Source organism: Lepidochelys kempii, chromosome 20 (genome assembly GCF_965140285.1).
Source record: "Lepidochelys kempii isolate rLepKem1 chromosome 20, rLepKem1.hap1, whole genome shotgun sequence".
In the NCBI taxonomy this organism is placed as follows: Eukaryota; Metazoa; Chordata; order Testudines; family Cheloniidae; genus Lepidochelys; species Lepidochelys kempii.
The window spans coordinates 24,651,964-24,679,831 of record NC_136399.1 but is presented as its reverse complement, the minus strand read 5'-3'; the positions used below and the strand labels follow the sequence as shown (position 1 = coordinate 24,679,831).

The 27,868-nt window shown below is 61.9% G+C and overlaps 1 protein-coding gene across 2 annotated transcripts in view; it reads left to right on the top strand.

Annotated features, from left to right (window-relative positions):
• The first annotated feature begins 4,015 nt into the window (after window positions 1-4,015).
• MAST1 (microtubule associated serine/threonine kinase 1) overlaps window positions 4,016-27,868 on the top strand; it is a 43,695-nt gene continuing 19,842 nt past the window's right edge. The window contains exons 1-9 of one of the 2 annotated variants that reach the window (XM_073318462.2): window positions 4,016-4,461; window positions 12,750-12,781; window positions 20,926-21,014; window positions 22,307-22,382; window positions 23,587-23,665; window positions 23,999-24,159; window positions 24,636-24,711; window positions 25,631-25,840; window positions 26,188-26,289. In XM_073318462.2, the coding sequence (XP_073174563.1) occupies window positions 4,423-4,461; window positions 12,750-12,781; window positions 20,926-21,014; window positions 22,307-22,382; window positions 23,587-23,665; window positions 23,999-24,159; window positions 24,636-24,711; window positions 25,631-25,840; window positions 26,188-26,289 (864 nt within the window). In that variant the 5' untranslated portion in view covers window positions 4,016-4,422. Of the gene's footprint in view, window positions 4,462-12,749; window positions 12,782-14,776; window positions 14,923-20,925; window positions 21,015-22,306; window positions 22,383-23,586; window positions 23,666-23,998; window positions 24,160-24,635; window positions 24,712-25,630; window positions 25,841-26,187; window positions 26,290-27,868 lie in introns of those variants that run through there. The other variant, XM_073318461.2, reaches the window with a different exon arrangement.

Sequence of the window (27,868 nt, the reverse complement as noted above, 5' to 3'; positions counted from 1 at the left end):
GCCCAGCGGGGGTGGGGGGAGGTCCGGCCTCTGAGCGGCTCCGCTGTTCGCACCCCCGGGCCCAGAAACACAGCGCGGTGGGGTCTTTCCACCCCGGCAGCCCGGGGGAGGCGAGAGAACCCAGGAGTCCGGCCCTTGTATCGCTCCCAGCCCCCGTCCTTCAGCACCAGCACCATGGACAGCGCAGGGTCCAGAGCAGGGCATGTCCCGCCGCTGTGACTGGCTGCAACTGTGTGTGTGGGTGTGAGCGTGTTACATGCCTCTCCCTCCTCTGCCTGTCCCAGGCCCTCCCTCTCCATCACCCCGGGCAGAGTTCTGGGCTGTGGCGGCCTCCTCCCAAGCTAACCCTGCCACTGCCCGCGTCCGGGTGGGAACACGCGTCACCCAGGCTCGCACGCCAGGCTCGCACGCTCGCCGTGCACCCTGGCCCAGGTCTGCTCTCTGCCCCATCCGGTAACCGGTCTTCTGGAAGTGACCCTGTTACTGGGCCCACGTGGTTCCGGGGGGCAGGCCCATGGCCTCCAAGACTCCGAGATTGGGCCTTCTGCATCAGTGGCCCCGTTTCTCTCTCCCTCTCTGTGGCTCCCTGCACACCATCCGTTACCGCACACCACGGCCACTCCCTCGTCACACACCAGTGCACACAAACACAGCTTCACGCGCCCACACTCCCCGCCACCAGTCAGACACCTGCCCCTGCAGGCAACACCCCCCCACACCCACACACAGACACCCGCCTCCAGGCCCTGCTCTGCCGGCTGGGCCCAGCCCTAGCTATTGATTTCCTTTAACTGCCCCATTAGGCTGTGGATCGCCCTGGCCGCCCATCAAGTGCAGTTACGGCGCTGGCCCAGCCTATCGACCCGATGCTGCCTGGCCGTCCGTGCTGAGGCTGGTGCAGGACGGGGCCGGGCGCTGGCCCAAGCCACGAACTGCCCTGGAGACCAGACGCCACCCGTCACCCCCGACAGCTGCCTGCGCCAATCGCCGCGGAGACCAGAGTCACCCCGGGCTTGCGTCTCCCCAGAACCCAGGCCCCATGTTGATGGATCTACTTGACGATGAGAGTCCCATGGTCTCCAACCCCCCCGGCAGCAGGCGACCCACCTTTGCAAATCTCCCTGGCTTACAAAAACTACCAGGGGATTGTTACGGGCCAGGCCCTCCGCTTTACAGCTCCTCTGAAATGCAGCAACTCCCTGCAGCCCAGCGCCCCCTAGTGCCGCACTGGGGTCAGCCCTGACTGCCCGGGGAGAGCGCCCCCTACTGAGCCCCCACCCTGCTCCCTGCAGCTCAGCGCCCCCTAGTGCCGAACTGGGGTCAGCCCTGACTGCCAGGGCAGAGCGCCCCCTGCTGAGCCCCCACCCTGCTCCCTGCAGCCCAGCGCCCCCTAGTGCCGAACTGGGGTCAGCCCTGACTGCCCGGGGAGAGCGCCCCCTACTGAGCCCCATCCTGAAGCAGCAACCTCCTCTGCAGTGTGGTTTGTGAATTCAGAACATGGGGCAGGGGGAAAGGGGGCAGACCAGAGCCAGACCGCCATTGAGCAGAGCCCCCCTCCCCAGGAGCACCCCCCTGCCCACCCCAGGCCATGCGCCCAGCGGCCTCCCCTGGAGCAGCCCCCACCACACCGCTCCGTCGCCCCCATGAATATTTCATCCCTGCTCATTTCCCTGACGTGGCCGGGGACACAGCTCCATGAGCTCTGGAGCCTGGATTTTTCTAGGCCTTGGGGAGGGAGGGGGGAATGGGGATGAGCAGGAGGGTTATGCTCCCCCTCCCCACAGAAACTGACCCCTCTGGGCATCGCCAGAGCCCAAATTCCCCACTGCCAGGCACCAAGGACTCACCCCCCAGCCTCTTATTCCAGCCCCCCAACTGCCCAATGCTGGAGACCACCAGCCCCTTATTCAGGCCCCCAAATGCCCAGTGCTGGGGACCCCAGACCCTTATCCCAGCCCCCCAACTGCCCAATGCTGGCGACTCCCAGCCCCTTATTCAGGCCCCCAACTGCCCAGTGCTGGGGACCCCCTGCCCCTTATCCCTGCCCCCCAACTGCCCAATGCTGGGGAACCCCAGCCCCTTATTCAGGCCCCCAACTGCCCAGTGCTGGGGACCCCAGACCCTTATCGCAGCCCCCCAACTGCCCAATGCTGGGGAACCCCAGCCCCTTATTCCAGCCCCACAACTGCCCGATGCTGGGGACCCCCTGCCCCTTATCCTTGCCCCCCAACTACTCAATGATGCAGACCCCCAGCCCCTTAACCCAGCCCCAGAACTGCCCAATACTGGGGACCCCAGCCCCTTACCCCAGGCCCCCTCGCCCCTTCCCCAGCCAGGTGGAAATTCCTGGACGAGCCCCCGTTGTGGGGGAGGGGGGCAGAAGCAACAGCTTGGCAGCTCTTCTAAGAGCAATGACAGCCCCCCCGCCCCGGCCCCCCGGGACCAGACACTGCCTGATCAATAATGCATCCGGCTCTTAACATATGTCAGGGCTGGCGGGGGAGGGGAGAGACGGGCAGGCGGGAGGGGGGGTCGAGGCAAGTGGAGACCGGGAGCGAGGCCACGGGGGGGAGGGGAGGAGAGAGAGGTGGGGGAAGAGGGGGTGGCTGCAGGAGGGGGGAAGGGGAGGCCCCCTCGGGGAAGGGCTTAGAGGCAGGGGGAGGAGGCCGGAGGGGGGAGGGCTGCAGAGGAAGGGCGGGGGGGAAGGGGTGGGAGGAAGCTGCCAGGGGAGGGGGGCTGGGAAGAGCTGAGCTAGCGTTACTGACTCCCTGTCAGTCTTTCTGCCCCCCCAGGTTCCCTGCGCTGTCAGCTGATGCAGCCAGCCCAGCTCAGGGCACCAGATGCTGTGGACTCCTGGAGGGAAAGGGTTAACAATTAATCCTGCCCTTAATCCAAAAGCAATTAGCCTTGGGAGGACCTGGCTCCCCACCCCCAGCCCCCTGGAGCTTCCTGGGGTCCTATGGGGACCCATCCTGCACCAGGGGAGGAAGGGGCTGGGAACCCAGGACTCCTGGGTTCTATTCCCAGCACCACCACCGACTCCATGGGTGAGCCACTTAATCACTCCGTGCCTCAGTTTCCCTTTCTGTACAGCAGGGATAATAATTCTTCCTTTGGCTGCATGGGTTATTGAGCTGTTCAGGAGAGGGACTGTCTCTCATAGGGGGCCCTGATCTCGGGTGGGCGTCTGTGCCGTGCCCGGCCCAATGAGGGCCTGATCCCAGTCGGGGTTTGTGCATTGCCTGGCACAAGGGGGCCCATATAGATTGGAAACTCCGCAATACAAACAACAATAACCCCGGGGTCGTCGAGCCCTGCTGGGCCCTCGCTAACCCAGGAGCTAACCCCCCCAGACTGCTGTCTACACTCGTGCTTGCAACAGTGTAGAGGGAGGGAAACAGGCTGGTGCAGAGGGAGAGGCCGCAGGATTGCCAGCATGGGAGGGGTGTGTGTGAAAATTGCATGGAGAGAGGGCCAGAGTTAAGGGGACTCTAGGGACAGGGTCTGAGGGAAGGGGGGGCAGTGGGTGGTACGGGGGGCACACGGGCAGGGAGCAGTGGATGTGATGGGGGCGTGTGGGGTTGGGGGGCAGCCGCAGGGGGGCTCATGGGTGTGTGGGCAGGGGGGCACATTGGGGGAGCGGGTTGATGGGGCAGTGGATGGTGGGGGGTGACAGGGGAACGGGGGCAGCAGGTGGTGGGAGGCACATGGGGTGGGGGCAGGGGCTGAAGCGGAGCTCAGCGGAGCTGGGCCCTGGGGGCTGCGGGGCTGGAAGGGTTAAACCCCCGGCCCCGGGCGGGGAGGGGGGGTGTCCCGCGGTTGCCGCAGCAGCGGGGAGCCGGGCAGAGCAGCCCCCCGTCCCCGGGGGCCATGGGCTGGCGAGGCCGGGCCGCCCAGCCGGGATCTCGGCCCCCCCTCGCCGCCGCGCAGGAGCGGAGCCGGCGACGCGCAGAGGCGGCTGCATCCCCGGGAGCCGGGCAGGCGGGGGCAGCATGGGGGGGGCGGGAGGCCCCGGGGCCCCGGGACCCCCCAGCTAAGCGGGAAGCGGGAGCTCGCCGGGGCCGGGCGGTCGGGCGCAGGCGGCGGCGGCTGGCGAGGATGGAGCCGGGGGCGCACCTGGGCTGATCCCCGCGGAGGGCTGCGCGGCGTCTCGCGAAGCCTCGGGGGGGCTGAGACCCCCAGGCATGGTGGGGGGGCACACCTGAGCCGCCCCGCCCTGCCCCCCCCCCCCGCGCTGGGCAGCTGGGCCGGGCGCCGCCGCTGCCAGGGGCCTGGTGGCTGCCAAGTTTTGTGGCAGGAGACGCGAGTGAAGGATCCTCGCTCCCCCCCCCCGCAGCCAGCTTCCCCCCCCCCGCAGCCACCACCCCTCCCTCGGCTCCATCGCTGGCTCGGGGGCGCCCGGGGCCTGCTGGCTGGGGGGAGATGGACGACTCGGGGATTATCCGCAGGCGACGGCTCCAGGTAAGGGGGGCTGGGACCCCGCGCCTGGCATGGGAGGGGGTGCTGTGGTTTTGTGGGTGTCTGGTCCCCCTCCCCTGCTGGCTCACGGACGGGGGAGGAGCCCTGACGGATCCAGGGTGCCACCCCCTCCCCCCGCTGCTAATGCTCCCTGCAGTACAGCCGTGTGGGTCTGTCTGGGTGCCGCCCTCCCATAGATCCCCTCCCTGCCCCCCCCACGCTTAAATGGGGACATTGGGCCCCGGGACCACGTTTGGTGGGCATCCTTGGGGTGAGGGTGCTGTTTGGGGTCACCCCACCCATGCATCCCCTCCTGTGGTGGGGTGCTGTGGTATCCGGGGGTCTCTCCAGTCTGTTTTCCAGGTGTCCCCCACTTTGAGAGACCCTCCCCCATCCAAGGCCATGAACCCCCCCACCCTGGGAACTTTCTAGGGTGCACAGGGGCTGTGGAGCAGGGGGCGGGTGCTGCAGGGCGTGGGGTGTGTGAATGGGGCTCTGGGGGGTGGGCACTGTCAGAGTCGGGCATGGCAGGCTGGTGGAGACAGAAAGCGAGGGAGTGGCAAAGGGTGAAATGAGGGGGCACAGCTGCTCTGAGCTCCCCACTGCACCTCGGGGTGCCTGGGCGGAGCTGGCTGTTCGGGGTGGGCCGCGTCGAGCGATGTCGAGAGGTCTGGCACCGAACGGGGCAAGGCGCTCCCTGCCTGCCATGAGCGGGCGATGCGGTCCATTCTGACTCTGGTGTTTGGCTGGTGGGTTCTGATGCCAGGTCAGCTGGGAGTGTGTGTGTGGGAGGTGTTGGCATAGGACAGCTAGGTGGCAACATGCGCAAATGGTCTCTGTCTGGCCACTGAGAGGGGAATGGGGCCTAGTGGTTAGAGCTAGGGCTGGGATGGGAGTCAGGACTCCTGAGTTCTATTCCCAGATCTTTCCCCTCCTCCATGCCTCAGTTTCCCCCTCTGTACAGGGGGGATAATGACCCCAACACCCCGGGGTGGGTGAGAGTCATGGAGCTGATCTGAGTAATGTCTGTAAAGTGCATTGATCTCGGTGGGGCAAGCGCAGCCCCCATCTGTTATTATATATGCGGGGGGAATGGGGGAGGGGCCAGAGGCCCACCCCCCTGTCCCCAGGCCCAGTGTGCAGCATCACGATCCTCCCCACCCTGCTAGCACCTGGGATAGAAACCTCCCTCCCGCCGTGGGGCTCGCAGGGCCCTCGGGACCGGCCTGTCGGCAGCTCTGCCAAGGCGGTAAACATGTTTGTTTCATTTCAGTGCCTGTGGATCCCACACTGGGCTGGGCTGTGACACACAGTGGGGATCAGAACTGCTGGCCCAGTCCGGCCCAGTCAAGATCCTCTGCAGTTGGGGGTGTGAGTCTTGAGCCTGATTCTGGCCCAATTCCAGAGCGGGGGAAGTCACTCCAGCTCCCCCAAATCCCCACCCCACACTCTGAGTTGCACTCAGAGCTCGTATTCTTCACTTTCTGTCTAGAACTGTTAAAAAAGCCCCCCGCCATGCCCCACTTTAGGCTCCCTCTTTGCATTCCCCATAGTCCTGGGCCATGTCCCACCCCCTTGTGCAATCCAGAGCAGCCTCGGGGCTACTCTAACATCTTCCCCTTGCTGCTGGGCTGCGAACAGCCAGAGCAGTCAGCTGGACTGCAGGGCTGCCAGCTGGAGATGCCCCCCTGCTCAGGGATGATCCTTGGGGGGCCATTCCCCCGACTTTCAGACTCCTTTGGGCTGCCGGAGAGGCCTAGAAGAGTATCAAGGAGAGTTGGGCCTAGAGAGAGCGGGAGTGACACGGCTGCAGTGGGGACAACACCCACCTGCCCCCACTGCGGGGCCTGCTTCTGGGATCCCCAGAATCACCCCCCTGCCCCCTCCCCCCATCACTGGACAACGCCGAACCCTCTGGAGATCAGAACCCACGGCACCAACTGCACTGAGCTGACCCCGGGAAGTTAATGGCAGGGGGTCCAAGACATCCTCTTCCCCTCCTCCTCCAGGACGACAATCCCCAGAATGCCTCTGGGCTGAAACTGACCTGTGGAACTCATGGCCACTTGTGCAGCCATTGGCGGGGGAAACCCCCACCCCCCTCACACGGAGGCTTCCGCCATTTCTTCCCCGGCAGATTCAGGCCCAGAAATTTCCAAAAGCGGCCCCTGGTTTGGGGTGTTAGGTTCTCCCCAAACCGGAGCCAGCCCTGGAGAGGGGTAGGGAGGCTGCTCACGATGGATTGGTGTAACAGCGGAGCCCAGGAACCCCAGGCCAGGGTGCCAAGTGCAGGGCAAACAAGTGACAAATGCTACAGGGGGCTGCTGGGCAGGGTCCGCAGGAGCTTGTGAGAACCCTGCAGCACACAGGGTAATCTGCCCCCGTGACCTCGCCTCCTGACCCCTGGTGGCTTTAAGCCCTGAAGCATGATGGTGACCAGCCCTCCTAAAATTGCCCTTACTGTGAGTGGTGATTACTTCGCTCCTGCGGAATCAGGTGGCTCTGCTGGATTTTTAAAAAAGTCTCCCTTCATAACCCATTCCCTCCCTCCCCCCGCCCTCCCCTCATGAGTTTACTTTGCTTTTCTCTGGGCCTCTTTCCAGTTCAACAATACTTGATCAGGAAGAGAGCAGTTAAAAGGGGCTCTGCCTTTTGAGATCAGGGCCCTGCCTTGCTTGGCCTAACAATCTGGGGAAACCGAGGAATGGAGCGGCAAAGTGCTTTGCCTAAGGCCGTCCCGAGAACTGAACCAAGGACTCTTAGCCCTTTGCCTTGAGCACCAAATTATCTTGATCAGTCTCCAGAGTCTCAGAGCACAAGGTGGAGCTGCTCTGACTAAACGTGGGATGTTGGAAATTCGGATCCATGTTGTTTTTATTATTATTAGGTGCATTACGGTAGTGCCCGGGAGCCCAGTCGTGGCCCAGAACCCCACTGAGCTGGGCGCTGTATGCTATTTATTAGGAGCACTATGGTAGCACCTAGGAACCCAGTCGTGGCTCAGAACCCCATCGTGCTTGGCGCTGTACAGACACAGACCAGACGGACAGGCCCTGCCCTGGGGAGCTTCCCAGCAAAGTAGAAGACAAAGAACAACAGGTGGATTCAGACGGACGAGGGAGCCCCCAGGGAAAAGGGTTCTCAGTGTTGCACCCGGGTTCCATCTCTGGGGGCAGAGCTCCTGGTGCCGGGAGAGATCCCAGATGCATCATTGGCACGGTTCAATTTCCATGGCTGCCTGCCTTCTGCCGGAGCCAGGAGGGGCCGGGTTGGGGGCCGGAGATGAGCCGCACCGGAAATGTGCGGCTGTTCATCTGGCGTGACAGGGATCTTTAGCTCGGTGCCTCTTTCGTTGCAGGGCTAAGCTGCGGGGGAGGAGGGGTTCTGCCCCTCTTGGCTGTAGACTGCTCTGCCCCATAGGGCAAGCAGGTCTGGGCTTGCAGCAGTGGGCCTGTGCGCGGGGGAGAGTCTGCAGGGCCACAGCCTAAGCTGGGCCTGGCCCTGTTTGTTTTGTGGATGGGTGACACACACGTTTTGGTGATTTAGGTCCCTTGGCATTTTTTGTAAGAGAGCAGGGGGAAGTGTCAGCTCCAGGGTCCTGGCCAGATTGGAGCAGGGCAAATTCTAGTCACGATTCCCCCAGTTGTGTGAAGGATTTTAATACATTTCCTGTGCTGAACGCCTGTCTCGTGGGGCTGTGAAAAAACTGCCACACCTCGCCTCCAGAGGCGGCTGCATTTCAGCACCGGGCGAGGGATCCCTGTATAAACAGCCCCTGCACCCCACCCCAAAAGTGTCTGCTTCTCAGCCCCGGCTGATGGATCCCAGTATAAACAACCCCTGTGCCCCACCCCAGAAAAGGCTGCATCTCAGTATGGGCAAGGGATCACCGTATAACCAAACCTCAACTCTTACTCCAGAGGTGACTGGATTTTGGTGCTGGGTGAGGGCTCCCTATATAAACAGCCCCACCCCAGAGGCAACTGCCTCTCATCACTGAATGAGCAATCCCTGGGGATGCGTATCTATATAGAGCCTGAGGAGTCACACTTCGCTCTTAGCATACATGGATCACAACGTGTTCGACAAAGGACAGCTGTGTCATTATTCCCATTTAGTAGATGGGGAAACTGAGGCACAGGGTGGGGCTTGCCCAAACCTACCCCACTGGCCACAGGCAGCGCTGGGGGGTCAGTTACAGGCCTGGGAAGTTGGAGTGGGGGTGGGGGTGGCAGGACATGGGAGGGGGGGTCCAAGGGGACATCAGGAGGTGTGAGCCCCATTGCCGGTGGCTGGTGGGGGGAACGGCAGACCCATAAGTAGTGGCTTTGTGGACTGGGAGCCCCAAGGCTGCTGGCTGTTGGTGGCACAAGCAGATTGTATGCAGTTCTGGGGGGCTGTGTGGGGCATTGGGGAACTGTGGGGCAGTTGAGGGGGTCATGGGGGGCTGTGGGTCATTTAAGGGGGTGGGGACAGTGCAGAGCATGGGGGCTGTGGGGAATTTGAGGGGTCATGGGGGGATGTGCGGGGTGGTGGTGGGCTGTGGGGCATTTGAGGGGGTTGTGGGGGGCTCTTCAGGGTGTGGGGAGACTGTGGGGCATTTGAGGAGGTGTGGGGGACTGTGCAGGATGGCAGTGGGCTGTGGGGCATTTGAGGAGGTTGTGGGGGGCTGTTCAGGGTTTCAGGGGGGCTATGGGGCATTTGAAGGGGTTGTGGGGGGCTGTGCAGGGAGTGGGGGGCTGTGGGGCATTTGAGGAGGTTGTGAGGGGGCGATGTGAGATGTGGGGCAGGGCTGAGGAGTACTCAGAGTGTCTGTGGGTGCAGTGCGAGAAGTCTAGGGGCGCTGGGCAGGGACATTTGGGGGAGGTATTATCCCATTGCTGGAGGGTGGGGAATCAGATGCCAGCGCAGCCCTACACCCCCCTCCCTGCCCAGCTGTGTCTCCCGCCCTGGGGGGAGGGATCAGATGGCGGGGGGCAAGTTCCCGGCAGCGGGCGCGGTTTTGGGAACTTGCGGGCACAGCAGCTGCTGGTGCTGGAGGGAAGCCCAGTCCCCCCCCGCCCCCCCTGCTCTGGAGTGGTGGGGGAGGGAGAAATCTGCCTCCATCCCGAGGAAGTCCTCGGGCTCCCAGCAGGGGGCTCTGTGGGGAGTGGGGCAGGAGCTCTGGCTGTGGGGTGGGGGTGTCTCCTGGCTACTCCAGTCCTGGTCTCTCCCAGCAGGGGGTGCTGTGGGGGTCTGGATTTAGGGCGGGGGCCCCATATTTCGGATAATGACCAGGTCCCAGCAACGCCCCCCCTCCATCCTTGTGTGGGGGGTGGGGGGCGCCTGTCCCTTTAAGGCCTGTGCTGTCCACACACTGCGGGGGAGGGGAGCCCACAGGTGCTGCAATGCGACTGGAGGAGCCAGGAAGCAGCGCCAGGGCCCGATCCTGCTGGGGGCTGAGCATCTTCCCCGCACCCCGCTGGCCCCGGCTCCCTGGAGGCCTGGACCCCAGGGAGCGAATTAACCCCTGCGGTGCTATCTTGGGGTCCTGCGGCTGATGCCCCCCTCCCCAAAATGGTCTCAGCTGTGGGGATCAGTGGGGGGGTGTGTCAGAGACGTGGGTGGGGCTTTCTTCTCCCAGCTGGAGTGGGCTGGTGGGAAGGAGCACCCTGGGGTGGGGGAGCGGGGCACACGTGTCTGGGGGTGTTGTACACCCAGAGGGGTTTGTTCTACGCGCAAACACAGAGAAATGTTACACACAGACACACAGAATTGTTCTCCACACAGATCCACTGAAATATCTCACGCACCCGGACACGGCATTTTTCCACGCACACCCGGATACACGCAAGCCGCGGTCCTGGGGTGTGATGCGCCTAGGGAAACGTTACACACAAAGGGAAACGCTGCACACACACGGTCAGAAATATGACCCACCGAAGATGAGGAAGGAAGGTAACTGGGGAATTGTACACATGACACACCCCAGGGAGTGTTCCCCATAGACAGACCCACATGGGGTGTGACACGGATTTCCCACTTCCACCTTCTCCCATGTGCACTTTGTACACTTCATACTCATGTGCCCACCCCACAGGGGGGACACACACTAACACGACGGCTTCCTCTTCTCACGCCCTCTCATCCACACACCTGCTCTCGCACACCCACTTGTGTGTACACATTCTCACACCCTCATTCTCACACATCCACTCTCACATCCTCACGCTCTCACGTACATGGGCAAATGCTCACCCACCCTTGTTTTCACACTCACACACACGATTACACTCATAAAGGCACCCACACCCACATAGGCACACATGCTCACACACCTACACACACATGCCCACCAACACACAAACATACACACGAACACACACATACAAAGGCACACCACACACATATGCACACTTGAACAGATACACGTACACACATACATGCACACGCATGCAAATGCACACATGCACAGACCCACACCTGCACGCACAAACACGCACATATGCAAACACACACGTGCACAGCCATCTGCACACAGAGCTATTTTCTGTCTCCCTGGGGGGCAGAGTACAGGAAAGGGGCCTGGAGTGAGTCCATCCCCTCTGCCCTGCCCCGTGTGTCTCCTGCTGAGATTCCCTCCTGGGCCCCGGGCCCTGCAGCCGGCAGGCAGAGACGCCCTGGCACTGCCCTTCCCAGAGCCGCACCAATTCCAGGGCTCGCAGCTGGAAGTTACACAGGGTGGGTGAGTGGTTGTGGGGAGAGAGCTGTTCTTTCAAGTCTTGGCTCAGGGAGGGAAGTAGGGCCTAGTGGTTGGGGGGGGCTAGGAGCCAGGACTCCTGGGTTCTACCCCCAGCTCTGAGAGGGGAGTGGGGTGTAGTGCTTAGGGCAGGGAGGGGTTCAGCATCTGGTGCAGTTGGCCGCATCAGCCCCTTGCACGTCTGTTGAGCGAAGTGTCCGATGGCCTCAATCGAGGCTCTTTGAGAGATTTGATTAATTTTTTCCTCCTGGATCCGAGCTTGAGACACTTGGGTCCAGATCCTCCAATGTGCCGACATATCTTCGAGGATCTGGGCCTTAGGGGGTTTGGGGAGGGGGGCAAGTGAACTTTGCATTAGGAGTGGGGGGGGGGAGCAGGGAACAGATTCCCGGATTCCTTCCAGGATGGGAGCATCCCAGAATGTGTCGTCTGCGGAGCCCCTGGCATGCCGGCTGCTGGGCACAGTGCCCTACAGACAACCTGGGCTCCCAGGACAGATTGCCGCCCCGCTGGCCCCGGCTGCAGCCAGGAGGGGACTCAGACAGACGGGCAGACAGAGTCAGACAGACAGGGAGAGTTGCTGCGGCTTGCTAATGCAATCAGGCCCTTAGCGGCCAAATGCCCCCCTGCCTGCTGCAGCTGCTGCTGGCCAAGTGGAGTCTGAGCTTGGAGGGGAGAGTCCAAGGGTGCAGGGCGGGAGGCTCAGCAGGGGGCGCTCTCCCCGCTGTCCTGATCTCCGGGTGGTGCTAGGGAAGGGTGCCCTACAGGGAGCGCGATGTGGGGGTCAGCGCGTGGCACTTTCCCTCGCAGTCTGCCCAGTGCAGCACTAGGGGGCGCTGAGCTGCAGGGAGCTGGCTGGGGGGACTCAGTAGGGGGCGCTCTCCCCTGCCTGGCAGTGCTGACCCCAATGCCCCAGCGCCAGGCTGTTGCCTTTCAGATGCGCTGTAACCCCAAGGCCCCGCCTCCATGACCATCGTCAGTGGCTTGTTCGCGAGAGGCGGGGTTTTGATACCCAGGTCCTGGATTGGTTCTAACTGGGTTCACGCTTGCTTGTACCCTACCCTGCCCCCTGCTGACACAGGAGGACACAGGGTTTTTTTTGTATAAACAGCCCCCTTGCCCCACCCCAGTGGCAACTGCATCTCAGTAGCAGGCCAAGGGTCCCTGTATACACAGCCGCCGTGCCCCACCCCAGAGGTGGCTGCATATCAGCGTCTGGCGAGGGATCCCTGTATGAACAGCTGCTGTGCCCCACCCCAGAGGTGGCTGCCTGTTAGTGCCAGGTGAGAGATCCCTGTGTGTGTGAACTACTATTAATTATTTGTACTGCGGTGGTATCTAGCATCCCCCGGGGATGGGCCAGGACCCCATTGTGCCTTGTGTTGCACTAACCCAGTAAAAATGTTCCAGTCTGTTCAGACAAAAGGGATTCTAGAAAAGAGATCAGCCCTGGGACTCCATCACCTTCTGACGATGATCCAGGGGGCAAAATCCCCTCTGTCCCCCTTCCCCCCCCAGGGGCTAACTTCCCGTCCCCTGTCTTGTTTTGCAGAAGGACCTGCCCTTGCCACGGAAAAGCAGCAGGTAAGCCCCTTCCGCTGCAGTGTTTGTGTGTCCCGGGATTCGGGTGGTCACCCCCCATCCCAGACCTCCCTGCAGCAGCCTTGCAGGCCTGAGATGGGGGGTTCACTCCCCGCCTTGTGAGCCAGTGGTCAGTGTCCCGCTACAGACTTCGCACGGGACTGATCCAGGCGATTCCCTCGCTGGCTGGCTGGGGCAGAGGGGAGCTACGAATCAATCCCAGGCAAGGACCCGGCGACGTGGCCGTGGGGCAGGGGTTAATCTGCCCCTCCTGGGTCACCTTGGGGCTTTGCCCGGATTCCAGCCTGGCACATCCCAGGGCCTGTGCTGGGCTCTTCAGGGTCTTTCCTCCTCTCCTGTGTTTTGGGTGCGGGCGGGCGGAGGGTTGGTTTGGGGGTGAGGTCTGGGAATGCACGCCAGGCTGTGCACACAACCAGCCACGGAGACACCCACACGTGCAATCGCATACCTATGCTGTGTGTACAACCACACCCTACACACCCGCATCCACACCAGGCTACGCGGAGTCCCACGTGTACTTCACGCATAACCACACCAGGTAGGCACCCAAACAGTCCACGCGAAACCACACACCACCTACAAACTCAATCACAGACACCACCCCGTGTACATACCCACCTCCCCCACAGATAGAGCCCCATATATAGACCCACTTCCCGTATAGACAATCATGCACCCAGCCACATAAACACACCCTATATACACAAATATACACTCATACAAAATGTGCACAACCGCACGGCACATACATACACTACAGATACACACTATCCGTGATTTGGGGAAGAGGGGCCTATACACACACACTCCATTAACACACAGTAACACTCACCCTATAACACAGACTGTGTAACACACGCACGCACCCCGTGGCCCCCACCCAAACAGAAACACACACAGATACACTCTAGTAACACCCACACAGGCATTCTCCAGCCAGTAATATACCACACACACAAATAGACACCCCCCCCCGCACAGAGATGTGTCCTCGCAGAGATCACAGCTCTGAAATCCATGCCAGCCGCCTGCACCCAGCAGCCCCCTGTCTCCCTACACCCACCGCAGGGGCCAGGGATCAGCTGGGAGCTCGCTCCAGGCAGCTGGGGCTGCGTCTGTCTGTGTGTGGGGTACCGGTGTCATGTGTGTGTCACAGCCCGGAGAGTGCACGTGTGTGTGTGTTCCTAGGGTCTATCGGTGTGCGTGTCTGTTTGGGGGGGATTCCATGGGGTGCATGCGTGTTATATGGGGGGGTTGCTGGAGTGTGTGTGTTTCTGGAGAGGTTGTGTGTGTGTGTGTGTGTTACTGGAGTGTGTGTGTTTCTGGAGAGGTTGTGTGTGTGTGTGTGTTACTGGAATGTGTGTGTTATATGGGGGGGTTGCTGGAGTGTGTGTGTTTCTGGAGAGGTTGTGTGTGTGTGTGTGTGTGTGTTGTGTTATATGGGGGGGGGTTGCTGGAGTGTGTGCGTCTGTGTATCTATCTCTGATCCCGCCCCTGCCCCCGCCATGGTCCCTTTGCCCCAAACAGCATTTCCAGCTGCATCATCGCAGCGGCCCCGGGACCAGAGCCCGCCCCCCCCCCCCCACGGCAGACACATCCCCGGCCCGCTCGCCCCGCTTCCAGCGCCCCCCCCGCCAGACACACCCCCAGCCCCCCTCCGCTCCCAGCGCCCCCCGACACCTCCCCAGTCCCCCCCGCTTCCAGCGCCCCCCCCGCCAGACACACCCGCAGCTCCCCCCGCTCCCAGCGCCCCCCGACACCTCCCCAGTCCCCCCCGCTTCCAGCGCCCCCCCCGCCAGACACACCCGCAGCTCCCCTCCGCTCCCAGCGCCCCCCGACACCTCCCCAGTCCCCCCCGCTTCCAGCGCCCCCCCCGCCAGACACACCCGCAGCTCCCCCCGCTCCCAGCGCCGCCCCCCCCCCGACACACCCCCAGCCCGGCCCCTCCCCGCTCACAGCGCCGCCCCCCGGCTCCCCGCTCCGGCTTCTCGGCAGCCGCTCGGCGCGCTGGGCTCGGCCCCATGGCGGCCCCGGGGGGCGATGTCTGAGCCCCCGCGAGCGGCCCCGGCCGAGCCCCCGCGGCCCCGGAGCCTGGACGGCAGCATGTTCCGCCGCACCAAGAGGTACCGGGTCCGAGACACCTGCCCCCGTCCCCGCTCCCCCATCCTCCTCCATCCCCCTGCCCCTCCCTTCCCCCTTCCTCAGCCCCCCAGCCCCCCTGCCCCTCCCTCCTCCTGCTTCCTCAGCGCCCCATCGTCCTCCATCCCCCTGCCCCTCCCTTCCCCCTTCCTCAGCCCCCCAGCCCCTCCCTCCTCCTGCTTCCTCAGCGCCCCATCGTCCTCCATCCCCCTGCCCCTCCCTTCCCCCTTCCTCAGCCCCCCAGCCCCTCCCTCCTCCTGCTTTCTCAGCGCCCCATCGTCCTCCATCCCCCCATCATCCCCCTCCTGCTCCCCCATCCCCCTGCCCCTCCCTTCCTCCCCCCATCCTCCTGCTTCCTCAGCCCCCACTCCATCCCCTCCCCTCCCTTCCTCCCCCCTCCTTCCTCAGCCCCCCATCCTCCTTCCTCCTCCTGCTTCCTCAGCCCCCCGTCATCCTCCATCCCCCCATCATTCCCCCTCCCGCATCCGCCTCCATCCTCCCTTCCCCCTCCCTCCTCATCCCCCTTCCCCCCCATCCACCATCCCTCCATCCCCTCTGTCCTGATCCTTCCATCCTTGTTCCTTTCCCCTCCTCATCCCCCCTCCCCATTCTCCTCTTCCTCCATCCCCTCCCCCATCATCCCCCTCCCTCCATCTCCCCTCCTCATCCCCCATCCCCCCATCATCCCTCCATCCCCTCTGTCCTGATCCTTCCATTCCCATCCCCTCCCCCATCCTCTCCCTCCTCATCCTTTTCCCCCATCATCCCTCCATCCCTATCCCCCTCCGTTCTCACCACTCCATCCCTGTCATCCCCCTCTCCAGCCCCTCTGTCCCGCCATCCTTCATCCCTCCGCCGCCCTCCTCCTCCTCACTATCCCTCCATCTGCACCTCCTTCCCTCCATCCTGCCCCCTGGCCCCATCCCTCCATCCCACTCGCCTTCCCCTGCCGGGCTTTTCCGTCTCTTTCTCTGATGTCTTGGGGATATTTTTGTTGGGGGGTGCCAAGGATCCAGCTTCATTTTGCCCCCCCCACAGTGACCAACAATGATGGGGGGGACAATGATGCGTTCAGAGCTGATGTGGGTGCAATGTCTTTGGCTGGGGGGGCATGTTCAAAGCTGGAGGGGGGCAGATTTGGAGTGGGGGGATTCAGAGCCGGGGGGGAGGCTGGGGTTATGCTGGTGATGGGGGAGGGTCCCTTGACACACCCCTCCCTCCCCCCTCCCTCCCCTGACACATCCATCCTCCCCCTCCCTCCCCAGATACACTTCTCCCTCCCCATACAAACCCTCCCTCCCCCTCCATCCTATGACACACCCTCCCTCCCTCCCCATACACTATCTATCTATCTATGTATCTATGTATCTATGTATCTATGTATCTATCTATCTATGCCTCCTACCCCCTCTATCTATCTATCTATCTATCTATCTATCTATCTATCTATCTATCTATCTATCTATCTATCTATCTATCTATCTATCTATCTATCTCACATACTCTGCTCTTTCTCAGTAACACCCCAGATCCACCCATCTCCTTGGCCCTCCAAGCTCTGCACCCCGCTAGGCCTGGGGGGGACGACCCAGCTCTGGGGTCTGAGGGTTGTTCAATATTTCCAGCCCCTGCCCCATGGCGCCTCCTGTCTTAGGGGCTGAATAGTGTATGGGGGGGAGGGGGCTGGAGACATACATTGGAATCACAGCAAAAGACAGCGGCCTTCCCCAGCCAGCTCTAGTCTTCTGCCCCCCAGCCCCAGCCATCTGCCCCCCAGCCACCCTGTCTCCATCCACCCCCCAGGCACCTCCCTCACCTGCCACGTGCTGCTTGGCTGCTTGGAGGGGCTGGGGTGGGAGTGGGGGGCAGGGCCCTTTGGGATCAGTCTGGGGAGCATGGGGGGAGACGGGTGTGGAGCCGAGTTGGGTTCTGGTTGGTGAGGTGGGCACCTTTGGGGGAGTTACACTGTGTGCGCGCGTGTGCGAGAGGAACAGCTACTGGTCCCTTGAGAGAGCGTGTGTTACCCCCGGTATGTGGTGTTGTGCAGTGTAATTGGTGTTTTTGTGATAGTATGTGTGGTGGGGGAAGGGCTGATACATGCTTGTGCATTCACTGACACATGTGCACACCCTGATGCACACCCTGCCCCGTTCACGCACACACACTGACACACTCATGCACACTGACACGCGTGCACACACTCATGCATACACTGACACACTTGTGCACGCGCTGACATGTTTGCACACATACTGACACAGTCACGCACACCGACACGTGTGCACACACTAATGCACACACTGACACACTTGAGCACACGCCGACACGTTTGCACACACACACTGACACACTCATGCACACCGACATGCGTGCACACACTAATGCACACACTGACACACTTGTGCGCACGCTGAAACGTTTGCACACACACACTGACACACTCATGCACACCGACACACGTGCACAAACTAATGCACACACTGACACACTTGAGCACATGCCGACACATTTGCACACACACTGACACACGCGCACCGACATGCGTGCACACACTAATGCACACACTGACACACTTGTGCACAAGCTGACACGTTTGCACACACACTGACACACTCACACACGCCGACACATGTGCACACACTAATGCGCACACTGACACACTTGTGCACGTGCTGACACGTTTGCACACACAAACTGACACACGCGCACACCGACACGCGTGCACACACTAATGCGCACACTGACACACTTGTGCCCGCTGACACGTTTGCACACACTCACCGACACACTCACACGCACCGACACGCGTGCACACACTAATGCACACACTGACACACTTGTGTGCGTGCTGACATGTTTGTGCACACACACTGACACACGTGCACACACTGACACACTTGCACATGCACCGACATGGCCTTTGCCGGCAGGGCTTGTTCTGACTGAGAGCCACCGCCCCAGCTTCCACCCATTGTTGGGTTTAATGAGCTTCTTGACTGACTGCATCGTCATGGAGACAGATGGACAGGGCATCACCATGGAGACAGGAGACAGACAGACAGGGCATCTCCAGGGAGACAGGGCATGGAGACAGGCAGACACCAGCTACACATCCACTAGGACACAATACATTCACAGAAAGACACACACACATCCTTAGCCACACTCACAGCCAGACCTGACCCGGACACAACACACACAGCCGCTCACACTCAGGTGCAAGAGCTCCCCCCTCCCTCCCCCCGACGCCCACCTCGCACCCCGTCACACCAGACAGATCTTCTCACGCACACCCGGCCAACCAGAGGGGAGGCAAACACACAGCCACACACGCTCTGACACCCAACAGATCTTGCTCACCCTGGTTTCAGACAAACACAGACACCTACACACTCAAACACACTGAGACACCAGGCAGACTCAGACTCCATCAAGCACGCACACACAACGCAGACACAGCGGGAATATGTGACCCTGAGAGGGGGCTGTGGGTCGGGACGGAAGGGCACCGGCTGGGCTACGGATGAGGGGAGCCCAGGGCTGGGCTAGCAGGGGCTGTGGGTCGGGATTGAGGGGCACCGGTGGGGGTGGGGGAGCCCAGGGGCCAGGATGGCAAATCCCAGACCTACCAGTGCTCACACTAATGCCGTTGTTAACGAGCAGGCTGCTGCTAACCGACCACAGAACAATGGCTGATGGTTGTTTCAAGATGGCGGCGCAGGCCCCAGTCCTGGGGGCTCTGTGTCCAGGCTGCCCCCCTTGGTCCCAGGCTGGCACCAAAGTCACGAGCCAAGGGAGGAGCAGGGCACAGGAACCAAGGGGGCTGAGGCCAGGGTGCTTAGGGGATGGGACAGTCTAGGGTTTGGCAGTTGCCACATCATGGCCTAGACATGGTTCCCCGGTCCAGAGCTGGGGGGAGGGGTCGCCTCTGCGAAGAGCAGTGTAGGGTGTATGACACATGACTGAGGATGCTCATCCCAACCTGGCTGTATCACAGCAGAGGGGAGCAGCCAGCATTCCCATAATCCCCTGCTCTCCCTGGCTCTCCCGGCCCCCTTTTCCCCTCCATGCATTGTTGACTCTGAACACTACTGATAGCCAGTTACATGTCAGCGCCGTTAAGGGTTTCACGACTGAACAGAGCAGAGGAGAAAGGAGAGTGAGTGTCGGGGGACTGGCACAATTAGCTGGGCATGCTCTTGCTTCAGGGATGTGGGTGGGTGGTTGGCTTAGGAGAACACGTCTATTTTATTGTCCCCAGTCTGTCCCCGTGCTGTGAGCCGTTCAACAGCCCCCACCCCAGAGACAGCTGCCTCTCAGCACCCAGCAAGGAGCGGGGACAGATCTAGGTCCCTGCCAGTGCGGTATCAGAGAGGCTCTGAGCTCTGTGTACGGGCCAGGGGTTGCTGCCCGCCCAGCCAATGGGCATCAGAGCCCAGCCGCTATAAATGATCCTCAGTGGGGCAGATGAATTACCCCAGAAGAGGCAGCGGCTAGAACTCTGCAGGGCCCCGTGGGCCGAAGCAGCGACAGCCGCCGGAGCTGATGGTGGGCGAGCAAACTGTCAGTGAGAGACTGGTAGGGCCATGGCTCTGCCGGTGCACCTTGCTCCAGACCCGCAGCCCCCTGCCCCCCCAGCTCTGCCAGTGCCCCTCGCTCCCGACCCGCAGCCCCCTGCTATTCCAGCCCTGCCCCCCCAGCTCTGCCGGTCCCCCTCGCTCCCGAATAGCAGCCCCCTGCCCCCCCAGCTCTGCCAGTGCCCCTCGCTCCTGACCCGCAGCCCCCTGCTGTTCCAGCCCTGCCCCCCCAGCTCTGCCGGTCCCCCTCGCTCCCGACCCGCAGCCCCCTGCTATTCCAGCCCTGCCCCCCCAGCTCTGCCAATGCCCCTCATTCCTGGCACTCCCTTTCTCCATCTCTGTTTATTGCACCTCAATCCTGATTTATCTCTGGGGTGTTTTTTTGTGGGGGGGGGAAGGGGGAGGTCAGGACTCCTGGGTTCCATTCCCAGCTCTGTCACTGACTCCCTGTGTGATCTTGGGCGAGTTACCTCGTTCGTCACCTCGGCCGTGAGCCAGCTCTGGGGTGGAGCCTGGCAGCTGGGTAGGAGCCCAGAGCAAGGCAGGACCAGCAGTAGAATGTGCGTGATGGGGCTGGGGGAGGGGGGAATGTCAGGGCCAGATAATTTAGGCAGGACCCTGGGGTCAGCTTGTGAGAGACGTCCTGGAGTCTGTTCATGACAGGGCATGAAAACACAGCACAAGAGTGAGGGAATAGAACCCAGGAGTCCTGCCCACCCCCAGTAGGCCCCACTCCCCTCACAGAGCCAGAGATAGAACCCAGGAGTCCTGGCACCCAGCCCCTCCCCCCACTACACCCCCCTCCACTCACAGAGCCGGAGATAGAACCCAGAAGTCCTGGCCCCCCTCCCCTCACAGAGCTGGGACCGGATGCAGTCCCCCTTCCTGAAGCTGAAGTGAAGGATGTAAGTCGATGGGGAGCCTGGCCCTGGGAGAAGAGTGATGTCTAGTGGTTAGCGCAGGGCGGGACTGGGAGCCCAGCAGCACTTGCCTTGGTGCGGCGTGGGGGGAATTGGGAGTGGCGTCCGTCCCCATCACTGCCCCACCCCCAGCTGGTCTCGATTCATTTTGTCCATTCCCGCACTGGAAATAGCACACGAAAAAACTCCAGAGCCCAGAAGAAATCGAGATGGGAACGGCTGGGAGGGGCCCTACTGCTTAGTGTGGGAGCGGGGGGCTGGGAGCCAGGACTCCTGGGTTCTATCCCTGGTGCTGGGAGCAAAGCAGAGCTCAGGGTTTCTAGTCCTGGGCCTGAGGGAGTAGAGAAGACCCTGAAGGGGAGCTGTCTCTTGAAACTCCCTTGATCCCATGCTGGCTTTGGGACTGGGATCAGACCCCATTTCCCCCTAGCCCCCGAGCTGGCCCACTGAGTCCGGTCCCCCCTTCTCTTGTTCCTTCCCTTCTCTGCAGCTGCCGAACCAGTAACAGGAAGAGCCTGATCCTGACCAGCACGTCCCCGACGCTGCCGCGGCCCCACTCCCCCATCCCGGGTCACATCGGTGAGTTCCCCCAGCCTGGGACGCCATCCATCCAGCGTCGCCCCAGCCATGCTGCTCCGTAGCCAGCAGGGGGAGCTCTTGTTCAAGGCATCACAACTTGCCCCCACCAAGGGCAGCTCCCTTCCCGCACTAAGCCAGCCCTGCCAAGGCCCCAGCTGGGCCTGGGGCTGCGCCCATCACCCAACGGCTGCTCAGCTCTTCGTCTAGCTCCATCTCTGGAGCCTAGTGTCTGGCTTCCCATCCGTCTGTCTGGCTGCCTGTCTATCCATTTATCACAGCATCCATTGATCCATTCATCAGTGTATCCATCCATCCATCCATCCATCCATCTCTTTCAATCCATCCATCGATCCATCCATCCACTCATGAGTCCATCCATCCAATCATGTCTTTCAATCCATCCATCCAACCATCTCTTTCAATCCATTCATCCATCCAACCATCCCTCCATCCATCCTTCTCTTTCAATCCATCCATCCATCCATCCATCCATCCATCCATCCATCCATCCATCCATCTCTTTCAATCCATCCATCCATCCATCCATCTCTTTCAATCCATCCATCCATCCATCTCTTTCAATCCATTCATCCATCCAACCATCCCTCCATCCATCCTTCTCTTTCAATCCATCCATCCATCCATCCATCCATCTCTTTCAATCCATCCATCCATCTCTTTCAATCCGTCTCTTTCCATCCATCCATCCATCTTAAGCAGTGTTGCCATCCTTTTGTCCATCCACTCATCCATCTTTTTACCAATCCAACTCTCCATTCTTCCATCCACTGTCCACCTCGCTACAGTCCATCCATCCATTCTTCTGTCTTTCAGATCATTCATCCATTCATGAGTCCATCCATTCATCCATCTCTCCATCTAGCCTTCTGCCCATCTATCTACCAGTCTATCCATTTGTCCATTCTTCTGTCAGTCCATCCATCCATTTACCTATCTGCTAATACAGCTGTCTGTCCATTGACAGAGTCTCCATCCATCCATCTCTTTCTCATGCCCCCATCACCACTTTCTCCAACAGCCAACACATCCAGGCTCCTTTGCCTGGCATTAGTGCCTCCCAATCCATTGGCTGCTCTTGGGAGGAAGTGGGAACAGCAGCCAGTAGCAATCCAGTCCACCCCCCTGTGGCTCTGCCCTCTTGGGAGGGGTCTTGGAGGATGAGTGGCTCCATGGGGGCAGCATGTGGTGTTGGTGGCAGAGGTGGGATGCTATCTGTTGGGGGATCCTAACATACTCTATATCTGTCATCCCCTGCTCCCTCTCCCTCGCAGGCAGCAGCCCCCTGGACAGCCCAAGGAACTTCTCCCCCAACGCACCTGCCCACTTCTCCTTCACCTCCTCACGCAGGTAAGGGCTGCGCCGCCCCCTTGATGCCAGTCTCTGGGGAGTGGAATGAGTTTACCGGGCCTCAGCCCAGTTCCCAGGAGTCTTCACCATAAACAACCCTCTCCCTCCACAGCTAGCTGACACCCTCCCACCTTGCCAGCAGCCTCAGCACTGAGACTGAGGCCTCAACTGGCTCTAGAGCTGGGGAGAGAACCCAGGAGTCCTGACTCCCATCCCCTCCCCCCTGCTCTACCCATTACACCCTACTCCCCTCCTATAGCTGGTAAAAGAACCCAGGAGTCCTAGCTCCCAGCCCCCCTCCATGCTCTAACCACTAGACCCCATGCCCCTCCCAGAGCTGGGGATAGAACCCAGGAATCCTGACTCCCATCCGATCCCCTGGCCCATGCAGCAGTTGGGAACGTAGGAGCCTACGCCCCATCTGCTCCCTGCTCTGATTACAGCCCTGCCCGCCCACACCAGCCCCTGCCAAGAGCCCGGGAGAAATGGCACTGTCTCCTCCTGGAGCAGCTGGGCTCACCCGGCTGGCGGGTCCCTGGCTGTGGGGTCCTGGCGTCCCTCGGACGAACTGACTGGTGGGAAGTGCCGTTCCCTTCCCCATTCTGGCCCATGGGGTGCGAGGTCTGTCCCTCTGCATGGCCTTGGCACTGGGACGGGGCGAGGGACTGGTGGAGCCTGCTTGGGCCAAATCCAGGAAGGGAGTGAGAGCAGGACAGGGCCTGGGAGCCAGGACTCCTGGGTTCTGTGCCCAGCTCTGGGAGGAGAGTGGGGTCTAGTGGTTAGAGCTGGGGTCTGGGAGCTGGGACTCCTGGGTTCTCTGCCCAGCTCTGGGAGGGGAGTGGGGTCTAGTGGTTAGAGCTGGGGTCTGGGAACCGGGACTCCTGCCTTCTCTACCTGGCTCTGCTAATCCTCCATCTCCCAATGGTTAATTAACACCTCTATCTTTCCCAGTGGCCCCTTGTGTGAGCCCCGAGCCCTCAGGGGTCCCCATGTAGCTGTTGCGACGGGGCATTGCCTGCCACCTCTGCTCAGCCCCGTTCTCCCACATCCCACATGCCAGGCAGCAGCTCCAAGCCCCTGGCACTGGGGGTGGCCGGGCTGGACGGGGCTGAGGTCCTCGCTGCTCTCTGAAGACTGGATCCCCCGGAAGGGCTGGATCCCCCTAGACTGGATCCCCTCACGCTCCCCTGTTTGGTCCCCTCAGGGCAGACGGACGCCGCTGGTCTCTGGCTTCCCTTCCCTCGTCCGGATATGGAACCAACACCCCCAGCTCCACCGTGTCGGTGAGTGTCGTGACCCCAGACGGGCGGGTAGGGCCGGCCGGCGCGTCCAGACAATGCTGGCCCCTGGCGGTCAGTGCTGGCCCCGTGAGGTGCTTGGGGGCCTGTGCGGCAGGGAACGGGGCAGGGAGTCAGCAGGGGGCGCTCTCCTCACTCTGTCAGGGCCGGTTTGCGTGCAGCACTAGGGGGCGCTGTGCTGCAGTTACAATAGGACGTTGGAGCCTCGTTCACTTCCTCTCCTAAGCGGCGGTTAATTACTGACACGCCCCACCCCAGAGGTGGCTGCACCTCGGTGACGGGTCCCTGTCGAACCCTCCTCTTTCTCTCCCTCCCTAGTCGTCCTGCTCGTCCCAGGAGCGGCTGCACCAGCTGCCCTACCAGCCCACCATGGACGAGCTGCATTTCCTCTCCAAGCACTTTGGCAGCACCGAGAGCATCACGGACGACGATGGAGGGCGGCGCTCCCCCGCCGTGCGCCCCCGGTCCCGGAGCCTCAGGTACTGCAGGAGCAGAGGGGACGCCCCCATCTCCCCAGCCCCTGTTCCCCTCCCCCGAGCCCCTTGGGCTGGGGTCACATAGGAGACTTGCCACGGAAATCTGTCTGCTGTAGGGGCAGGGGGCTCAGCAGCGGGGCGCCCTCCCCCCGGCAGTCGGTGCTGGCCCCAGTGTGATGCTAGTGGGTGCTGTGCTGCGGGAAGTGGGGTCTCAGTAGGGGGCGCTCTCCTTTCGTAGCTAGTGCTGACCCCAGAGCCGCAGTAGGGTGATAGGGAGAGCGATCGAGGGCTTAGCAGGGGGCGCCCTCCCTTGTGCAAAGCCTTTCTGGTGTAACAGCTACCAGGTCTCCACCCCAGAGGTGGCTGCATCTCAGCGCTGGGTGGGTGGTTTCTGGGAGGTGGGAGGCTCTGGGGGGAACACAGTAGGGGGCACGGAGATGTAACACCATGTGACTCCTCCCTTCTTCCCTGCCGTGCAGCCCGGGCCGCTCCCCCTCCTCTCACGACAATGAGATAGTGATGATGAACCATGTGTACAAGGAACGGTTCCCCAAGGTATGGCCCGGGTGTGTGTGTGGGGGGAGAACAGGCCCTGAGGGCAGCGCAGGAGACAAGGGCTCAGGGGCACAGCAGGGGTGGGAGCCCGGGGGCCTTGCAGAGTCCAGCAGGCAGGGGCCCAGTGGTACAGCAGGGGTGGGGTCTGTGGGCCTGGCAGAGTCCAGCGGGCGGTGGCCCAGGGAGCAGGGGTGGGGGCCCAGGGACCTGGCAGAGTCCAGTGGGCGGGGGCCCAGGGGCACAGCAGGGAAGCCCTGTGCCCTGGTGTGGGATTCACCAACGAAGGGCTGACAGGGCCTGGCCAGGGAGAGGCCTCCGAGGTCCCTGCAGTGCCTGTGGGTGAAGCTCCCAGCTGTGAGTCTCTGGGCGAGGGGGATCGGGCAGGACGGGCTGAGCAGGACCCTGGGGTCCCCATGGGGAGGTGGGGGTGTCCAGATGAACCCTCTGGGGGTTCCTTTGGGAAGGGAGCCCTCTAGTGGTGATATGTTGCACAACCGCTGCCTGCTCCCTCCGGGGATTCCATGGGGACCCTGCCCCACATTCCCCTCAGTGTCTCGTTCACCCCTGGGACCAAGGGACAGAGGTCTGGGGGGGTCTAGCCAAGGTTCGGTTGCGACAGGCCAGGTGACGCCTTCCCAACTCTTGGGTTCCATCTTGGCTTGGGGGTGGGGGTGGGGGGGGAAGTGTAGTGGTTAGAGCCGGGGACTGGCGGCCAGGACTCCTGGGTTCTGCCCTGGCTTAGGGAGGGCAGTGGGGTCCAGTGGTTAGAGCAGGGGGCTGGGAGCCAGGACTCCTGGGTTCTGCTCTGGTTCAGGGAGGGCAGTGGGGTTCCCATTCAGAGCAGCCTGGTCTCTGGGGTAAACTCCCCCTGACCCCCGGTGCCGGCTCAGTAGAATCTCCCCATCTCCCACCCGGCCAGGCCACGGCGCAGATGGAGGAGAAGCTGCAGGATTTCGTCACGGCCTTCGAGCCAGACAGCGTCCTGCCCCTGGCCGACGGGGCCCTCAGCTTCATCCACCACCAGGTGATCGAGCTGGCCCGGGACTGTCTGGCCAAGGCCCGCGAGGGACTCATCTCCAGCATCTACTTCTACGAGCTGCAGGAGAACATGGAGAAGCTGCTGCAGGACGTGAGCGGGGGGTGGGGGGCTGCCAGGGGGTGTGGAGCAGTGGGGTGAGGGGAGCAGGGTGATGGGGGGTGACGGGACCGGGGTGGGGCAGCGGGGCTGTGACAGGAGCGGGGTGGGGGGTGATGGGGCAGTGGGGCTGTGATGGGGGTCACAGGGATGCGATGGGAGCAGGAGGGTGCTGGGGAACATGATGAGGGCCCTGGGGGTGAAGCGAGTGGCGTGGGGGGTGGTGGCTAGGGGCATTGTAGGGTGATGGGGGCGGGGCAGGAGGGCAGGCTCTCTGGGGCAGGCCGAGGACATAGGGCCGGCATGGGCTGCCTCTCACCTCCCCTCTCCCCCGTCCCCAGGCCTACGAGCGCTCGGAGAGCCTGGAAGTCGCCTTCGTGACCCAGCTGGTGAAGAAGCTTCTGATCATCATCTCTCGCCCGGCGCGGCTCCTGGAGTGCCTGGTGAGGGGGGTGGGAGCATGGTGGGGGGGCAGCTGCCCCCCACTCTGCTGCCCCCAGCGCTAGGGTCTGGGGCTCTGCTCTGGGACACCCAGCTCCCAGCCCTGCTGCCCGTCAGAGTGACATGCTGCTACCATCCCTGCTCTGACCCTAAATCCTATGCCAAGCCCCAGCTCTAACTGCTAGCCCCCGCTGTCCTCCCGGAGCTGGGAGAGAACCCAGGAGTCCCGGCTCCCAGCCCCGCTACTCTGCCTACTAACCCCCGCTCTCCTCCCGGAGCTGGGAGAGAACCCAGGAGTCCTGGCTCCCAGCTCCGCTACTCTGCCTACTAACCCCCGCTCTCCTCCCGGAGCTGGGAGAGAACCCAGGAGTCCTGGTCTCCAGGCCCCTGCTCTAAACACTAGACCCCCCTGCTCGTCCCCCAGAGCCAGGGGAGAACCCAGGAGTCCTTTTTCCCAGTCCCACCCCCACTCTACCCACCCCTCTGACTCCATTCTGTGCCTGCCCCCCAGCTCCCCCACTCACACCCCTATGCCTGCCCCTACCTGTCTATGTTGCCCCATAGCCATCCCCAAACCTGGCACCCATGCCAGCCAATCCGAGGGCACCCAGCCGGTTACCCTGACAACAACGAGCTAGCCAGTGACTGGGCTGCTGCCTTGGCCCAATGGCGAGCAAGCTGGCAGCAGGGGGCGGTGTGGCATTGGCCAAGGCAGGTTGCTGATGCGGCCTGTTGCTGTGGCAACAGCCATCGCTGCCCAGTTGCTAGAGGGCCGTCATGGCAACAGAGACAGGCAGAGGCATCCTCCAACGGGGATCTTCCCCCCCTCACCCCGCCATGGGGTTTTGATGCTGGGAATAGGGGGAGGGCATGTAACTAGCCCCTCTGCCCTGCACCCCAAGAGCCCCAGCCGTCTACCTCGCCAGTCAGTGTGTGACCCCCGCTTCACCCGGGGACGTGGGGCGGGGAGAGCCAGGGGGAGGGTCTGGCAGCTTCTGAGACGGTGACAAAGGACACAGCCGTGTGTGTGTGTGAGAGAGAGTCCCCTTACAAACACCCAAAATACACCCACTAACACCCCCGCACAAAGACACCTGAAACACCACCACACCCCCCCCCAACATCAGACACACAAGAAGAGCTCCGTGTAGCTCGAAAGCTTGTCTTTCTCACCAAGAGAAGTTGGTCCAAAAAAGGATATTTCCTCACCCACCTTGTCATGCTACACACCCCAACACACATACACCCCTGAAACACAAGTACACCCCACGCACACGTGACACCCCCACACACACACCTGAAACAGACACACACCAACACACGTCCAAATCCCTGAAACACAAATACACCCCCCACACACACACCTGAAACAGACACGCACTAATACCTGAAACAGATACAGAGCCACGCCAACACCCCCCCCCAACACAAGTGTGTACAAATGCCTGCAAGGCCTGACCTGACACACCCACACCTCTGAAACACACAAAGGCACAAACGCCTGTTACACACGTGCACAGAACTGCCTGACACACACTCACTCACATACCCACCCCTGATACGCCCATACAGACTGCTGGC